Here is a 7,376-nt window from a genome sequence, read left to right as displayed (position 1 = left end):
TCCAGTCAGTGTTGCGATGGTGTGGTTGAGGCCCAGGGGAGAAGATTAGATCTGTAGAGACTTGTATCTATCGCTGAAGGTGAAGCTATATTTTATCCCTCTGCATCAAAGACAAGCGCCACCTGAAAAAAAGCACAGGTTTTCGTCTCTTTCCATCTCATTCTGGAGCTGCACACACTCGCCGTTTACACTTGAATGGCAGCCTGGATCTGTTGTGGGTGCTGATTATATTATTTAATACTGTCTGCTTGGACAGCTGCTATGGGTCTTGTGTTGTGTGCCCTCTCATCTAAGCGCCTCAGAGCTGATGCTGACCTAGAGTGACAGACCGTGGTCTCCATTTCTGAAGTGGCCCAACTGCTTTATTTACCCAGACTCTTTTTGTCTATGGTCGGTATAGGGAGGATTAAATAAAGTGGACAACCGTTCAAACGGGATTGGTTTCAGTGGGTATATGACCAGTCATGCTCATAGTAGCAGAAGTTAGAAGATGAAAAGAGGTAGTTCATCCTGTGGGGAGGGGCTTGCGTACTCAAAAAAAAAAAAAAAATGTTGTTGAGTAATGTGCAGTAATTTTCAGGGCCTGGTACCAAGGTCGACATTTGGCACACACGGCAATAGATTCCGCTTATAGGTGCACTTTTGCCGTCTCCACTACCCATGGACCCGTTCACCTTTTTATCATATATGTGAATGAAGTTCCAATTGAAATATAGCTTGCTGGAAATCAGCAGTTGGACAGATATGCGAAAGGCGTACAATCTTTGTGCTTGTGTTACTTTATGTTGCTTGAGAGCAACCCTCCTAAATCTTCTCTGACTTAACCACCCTCTGGTATGCTCAAAAATAGTTTTCCTTCAACAGCATTAATGCCTCAAGTCCAGACAAGTACATTGTATGAGGTTTATAAATTAACCTCTTGCATTTACAGTTTTGGCAAGAGGCATCTCGCACAGAATCATGCAATGCCACTGATTCAGATTTCTCTTGAAAATAAATGACACCCATGTCAAAACACACATGTTTTATGGAAGTCTTATCTGCTGTGTTTGTGTTCAGAATATCTTGATTTAAGTAAACATAGCTCGAGTGATATATAAAGACAAGGAGCATTCTACTCTGGTATTGATGAGAATTTTAAGATTTTGCATCAATACAGTCTTCATTTGCTTTTTCTTCAGGATACATACCTACTCCTTTGGCGTCAAGCCCAAACAACTCATAAAAATCTCCACATTATTGATGCCCCAAACTGGCCTTTGTTAAATTGCATGGGCAGAGTTCCAAGATGTTTATCATTAGCAGGTCAACACATACCAATGTTAGTTTCAGGAAACCACTGAAGACTGTTGCTGCCGCTCTTGATTGCTTGAAGGTGAAAATTCCTGAATTGCTGAGCCGGTCTGTTAACAGTCTGACATATGTGTGTGTGCTTTTCACTTCTTGCCATGAAATTATCAAAAGATAGAAAATATATTAATTGTAATAACTCACAACATCAATCCTTATGAGGCCTATAACTTTTTAAAGTGTTTCTTCGGTTCAGGTGTGTAAATGATTCTTAGGACAGTCAATACATAATGACTCATTAATCCAGAAAAAGATATGTACATTTCCGGGAATGTTAACATAACTGAGCAACAATGAATGCATCATATTTTTAAGGGATTTTCCATGCAGTGCTAGGTCTCTTATTGTTTTAGCTTTTATATTTGGCGAATGCTTTTATCCGAGGCAACTTACATAGTGTGAAAATTGGAAGCTTGGAACTCTTGGAATGTTATTTGTTGCTTGATGTCACCTTACAAAAAAGTCCCTGAAATAACTCTTCGCAGGACTTCAGACCTATCTTTGTCCTTATAAATGAAATACACCATTAACCTGGAAGTGCCCTGTTTAACAGTGGCAATCAATTATAGCAGTGCTCTGGCCAGGGAGGCACTGCGTGCCTGAGGAGTTCATCTCCACAGGGTGGATCCCTCGTTCTGACGGAAGCTGGGACAGTGGCCAGGCTAGAGTCTAAACACATACCCTCTATCTCTACCATTCTATTGTCTCTGAAATAAACCCTTGTCCTTTGTGCTTATTAAAGAGATGGACCGTTCCTTCCTTTGCTCATCTGTGTGCAAACAGTTATTTGTCTTTCTGTTTCCTCTCTGACAACTGAAGGACAATTATTTGTGTTTTGAGTAATCACAGGTATGTGATCTGTTTTTGTTTTGCCTATGTCGGGTCCTAGATCATTTTTATATCATGTTTTTCTCAGTAAGCCACCACACCATCTACCAGAGACTGCATACTGTTAATCAGTGTGAAATGTGCATGATAAATGAACTACACTTGACTCAACTAACACATTTCCTTATTGCTATGAGTGTCAAGATATGTCAGGTATGTAGGTAACTGCCTCTGCTGGATCTTGTTGTCAGCAGTACTGACGGAGAATGTTCCTTTGAATCCAGGAAGTAAGGAAGCAGCCTTCACCTACGCCATTATCGCTGCCGGGGTCGCCCATGCCATCACAGCGGCCTGCACTCAGGGTACGCTGAGCGGCTGTGGTTGTGACAAGGAGAAGCAGGGCTTCTACAACCAAGAGGAGGGCTGGAAGTGGGGAGGATGTTCAGCTGATATTCGCTATGGTCTGAGCTTCTCAAAGGTGTTTATAGATGCACGGGAGATCAGGCAGAATGCCAGGACACTCATGAACCTTCATAACAATGAAGTGGGACGCAAGGTATGTGGCATAGTTTGCATGTCTTTTTAAGAAGTACCATGTCATGCATAAAAACATAATTTGGCCAGGATTGTCCAAACCTGCTCCTGGAGGGCAACTTTCCTGCAGGGTTTAGCTCCAACACACCTGCCTGGAAGGTTTTTAGTGATCCTCAAGACATTGGTTAGCTGGTCCAGGTTGTTTGACTGGGGCTAGAGCTAAACTCTGCTGGAACATAGCCCTCCAGGAGCAGGATTGGCAGGAGTTTCTTGTAAGTCCTACAGCAGGGGTTCTCAAATCTGGCACTTGAGGTCCATTTTCTTGAAGATTTTAGCTACAACCCTAATCAAACACACCTGAACAAGCTAATCGAGGTCTTCAGGATCACTAGTTACAGGCAGGCAGGTTTGATCAAAGTTGGGGCTAAACCTTTGCAGGAAAGAGGACCTCAAGGGCCAATGTTGAGAACCACTGCCCTTCAGGGCTGTTAAATGAATTTTCTCTGCTTTGGAGTGGGTAGTAGATTAACAATAACAAGGTGTAGCAAGGCAATGCAATGCATTTAGTTTTGGCATGCACTTGACCAGCTATTTGTGATTATGGCAAAACAAATTTTCATAATTGTGATACCATTTAAAAGCGACAGTGATTCACTAGTGGATTTGGGATCAGTCGGTAAGACAATAAAGATACTACTGAATTTTATAGTCAAAGAAGACAAAAAGATTTCTTGTGTATTTGTAAAAATAACATTAAAATGCATACCCAGAATGCCCAGGCAGTTTGACTGATCTTCATAAGCTATTTGTCATTCAGTGCCAATCTGAAGAGTGTGATGTTTCAGCACTCTGGACAGAGATTGTTTTGTGCTTTAAAACCATAATCCTGACCAGTAACCTTTTGTAACTTTTTTCATAAATCTCTTCTGGTATCTGGTGTCTCACAAGCACCAATCCTCTCTTAATAGCAAGTATAATCTGTCCTGTGAATTGACAATTCACAAATTCATGCAATTTTGCAATTTTCATTGAGCAGTTCTCAATGAAACTAAGGTCATGGCATCAACATGCCAAACACATGATTGTGATTGGTTAATGGGAAAATGGAAGGGGTGTGGCCTCACTTAAGACACATGGACTTTTCCTTTGTAAACTTTTCCTCAGACTTACTGTTTATCAGGAATCAGCAGCATGAACATACTAAGCTCGATATGCATCCTAGATTGCAGACAATTGCCAAAAAGACTCCTGAAAGTCTGAGAGGGAGGAAAAAAAATTATTAAAATGCAAGGTAAAGCCTCTCCCACCCACAGCAAAAGTGAAAAAGAGTGAAAGGAAGAGAAAGAGAGGGAGAGAAAAGACACATTAACCAACCAAACCAAAGATTACGCCGCCCTGAACAGGCAATCCACTGATGCCAATCAGACCCCTCGGATATCTTCCATATCTAAACAGGCACTCTGCTTCACTGAGTTCTGCTTACATTTGCCCATTCATTCATCTATTCTGAGCTAACCTATGTTTTTTCTGTGCATTTCTAAGCCTACAGCTAAGGTATGTGAAATGCATTAACATTTAACATTAGTTTGTATGCAAATTAACTACAGGACAAGAAATGATACAGCATCCCTCAGTTACACTGCAGCTCAAAATGTTTTGTTTTTACCTGTGAGGTTTTACGTGCATAGGTGTAACAAGGGGGAGGCACACAGGCACCTGAAACCTGACTCCTGAGCTTTATCTGTGTACACTACACACAGGCTGATTGTTGTAGGAACTCTGCGATCATCGTTCAGTCAGTGTTTATATCATATCCTGTGCAGATTCCGCTCTATTGCTTATACAAGACAAGAGACTCCTACAGACAACCTCTGATAGTTTGCCCCTTGCAACAATTTGTGGCGTGTGTTGTGTACACAAATGAAACTGTTTCCTACAAGTAGTCAGAGAGCCTGTGAACACAAGCTGTGGTTTGCAGGCCCGCTCTCTACGCAGCGAGAGGAATGAGGTAGTCTAGCACTGTAAGTTTAACAATCCTTGCATTCTTCAAATCGGAATGTTAAAAAACCTTTGTCTCAACCTGTAAAACCATTCCCAGAAACTGTATGCCACCGAGGGTGATTTCACTAATCCCCACTGTATTGTTAGTCTATCCAGATCTTGGTTTGCTGGAATATGCCTTGTAGATGATGTGAATATATGCAAAATGTTTAAACATGTTTTTTGACCAAAACTACCACATACCTTTTCGTGAACAAGATCTTTTCCTTCCTCATACATTCTCCGCTTAGCATCAGTAATTCTATCTTTTGTAATGGATGATTGCACACTTCAAATTTGTCACCAGTTAGACTAAGTAAATCAACAATGAGTCATCAAACAGTCTACTTTCATAATTACCTTAGGCTAAGATTCCTAAAAGGAACCTAGGTGCCTAAACAATCCCAAAGGTATTGACTTGTTGATTTTTCCTCCCACTTCAGGTCTTGGAGAAGAGCATGCGTTTAGAGTGTAAATGTCACGGTGTATCTGGATCCTGCACCACCAAGACTTGCTGGACCACTCTCCCAAAATTCCGGCAGTTGGGTTACATCCTCAAGGAGAAGTATAACCACGCTGTACATGTGGAACCAGTCCGAGCCAGTCGGAACAAGAGACCTACATTTCTGAAGGTTAAAAAGCCTTACTCGTACCGGAAGCCCATGGACACGGATTTGGTGTACATCGAGAAGTCGCCCAACTATTGCGAGGCAGATCCCATGACGGGTAGCATGGGAACCCAGGGCAGGATCTGCAACAAGACTGCACAGCAGGCCAATGGCTGCGACCTCATGTGTTGCGGTCGAGGATATAATACACACCAGTACTCACGCGTGTGGCAGTGCAACTGCAAGTTTCTTTGGTGTTGCTACGTCAAGTGCAACACCTGTAGTGAACGGACAGAAGTGTACACGTGCAAGTGAAATATTTTTTGCTGGGGAATTGATACACACCTGTGACTAGTGCGGTAGAGGGTCTACAAGTGACACAACCGGATGGCCACTGCTATGGGTTCCAGGTATTGAGAGGAAAGAGCCATTTGCACTGGAAATCGTGGGTCTGGTGGAGTCTAGACGGAGTAATTGTTTGCAATGCATGCAGCTTTGCTCCAGAGTTCTGATGAGGGCTTCGGTGTTGGTACCAGTAGACATCTTTCTGTTCCAGTACTGAGCAACAGAGCGAAGTAGCCTGCAAAGGCTTGATCTGTAGACCGTGAGAAAGATGTGGGGTGTGATTATTGAGGGTGTTCTGCTCAGTAGACAGCACAGAAGGTATTTCTGAGGAACTTATTTGGCCTGAGTGATTGATATAACAAATCTTACAACATAAATAACTGTAAATGGACACAACAGTGATATTTAACTTTTTATTTAGAAATGGCTAATGTTAATTTATTTAATAAGGAAACTACTGATTTTTCTCATTGTGTTTACTAACTTGGATTTAGCTCTTCTCCTGTTTAATATTGTGTGTTTTGGATAGAAATAAACTGACCAACTTTTACACTGTACATCATGTGCTTTAGCTTAAGGATGAACCAACAACAATGCACAATACAAAAACAAGTGCACTGCACTCAAGGTGTAATTACAAGTCTCTGAAAGAGGAGACTCTACTGTCTTTAATGTATCATTGTAAGGCTTTTTGCTTCTATTTTCCCATCTCCTTAAGTGTCAACCCTTGCACATATATTCCTATGTACAATTACACACTGGAATTGGGCATCGTGTTTGAAGGCTCATTCCTTCCAAAGTGAATAACTCTGTTTTTAACATTGGTCCACAAGAACATTTGTCTTAAAATTGTAATAGTCCAATTAAAATAAGCAAATTTAAATGGGATCTAAATTCTACCCACTTAAACTTTGAGACCTCATTTGACACAAAGCTTTATGCTAATGAGGCCACAAGCTTCCCTCGATTTTTGCTAATATTTGCTCTGTTGGAAAGAGAAAGAGAAAGAGAGAGAATCAGTAATTAATTCACTTGTCAAATGGAATAGCCTCAATACAGATGCCCCACCTGCTACTGATGTGAAATGTTGAGATCAGATAACCAGTTCTATTAATGTTATATATTACAGGTAATATAACACTTTTTGCTGCTAGTTTTGTTTTGTTCTGCAACTGTAGTTAGTACTAGTAGTATTTTGTGTGTTGTGACCAGATGTGGTTGTGCAGACAGATTGTCCCTGTGTTGACATATATTTTGTAAGAGATTATTTTTATATTTTATTTATTTTGTGTAAAGGAAAAACCCACTACCGATGTCCTTTAGATGGACAGAAATTAGAGAGATAAGCTAGAAACAGTGTGATTGTGTCACGGTACCAGCTTGAGCAGTTTATTGTAATCTACATCTCAATGAAGTATCACTCATGGTGATGTAGTTGCCAAGTACGTAATAATGAGGAAAAAAAAGACTGCATATAACAATACGATCATACTGGCGTTCGAACATGAAAACTTTCAAACATAGCATTTTCATGACAAAGGTCCTGGATGTGGGATCAGTAAGGGAAACTGTTATTAAATAATCCTGGGGCAAAACTCTCTGGTACTGAGAAAAATTAATGACTGAGGGTTTTTACCAAAGAACATCTGAATTTGAGCTTGGCTTTTTGTC

General features: G+C 40.9%; 1 protein-coding gene across 1 annotated transcript; it reads left to right on the top strand.

Annotated features, from left to right (window-relative positions):
• Nucleotides 1–2,253: 2,253 nt before the first annotated feature.
• On the top strand, nucleotides 2,254–7,161 carry LOC107581407 (protein Wnt-7a-like). The gene is made up of 3 exons (XM_016266968.1): nucleotides 2,254–2,311; nucleotides 2,376–2,734; nucleotides 5,196–7,161. The coding sequence occupies exons 1-3, from the start codon at nucleotides 2,254–2,256 to the stop codon at nucleotides 5,673–5,675; spliced, it is 897 nt and encodes a 298-aa protein (XP_016122454.1). The 3' UTR covers nucleotides 5,676–7,161.
• Nucleotides 7,162–7,376: the final 215 nt, after the last annotated feature.

The sequence above is a fragment of the Sinocyclocheilus grahami genome, unplaced genomic scaffold, assembly GCF_001515645.1.
Source record: "Sinocyclocheilus grahami isolate Dianchi unplaced genomic scaffold, SAMN03320097.WGS_v1.1 scaffold3.1, whole genome shotgun sequence".
Classification (NCBI taxonomy): Eukaryota; Metazoa; Chordata; class Actinopteri; order Cypriniformes; family Cyprinidae; genus Sinocyclocheilus; species Sinocyclocheilus grahami.
Note: the sequence above shows the minus strand (reverse complement) of the source record. Positions and strands in the feature narration are given on the sequence as shown.

Excerpts from the sequence above, each read along its gene's own strand:
- LOC107581407 (XM_016266968.1), top strand. The coding sequence starts at position 2,254 with ATGTTTTTCTCAGTAAGCCACCACACCATCTACCAGAGACTGCATACT. Across the intron at positions 2,312-2,375 it reads ACTGCATACTGTTAATCAGT|TGTCAAGATATGTCAGGTAT; the intron begins GTGAAATGTGCA and ends TATTGCTATGAG. Across the intron at positions 2,735-5,195 it reads ACAATGAAGTGGGACGCAAG|GTCTTGGAGAAGAGCATGCG; the intron begins GTATGTGGCATA and ends CTCCCACTTCAG.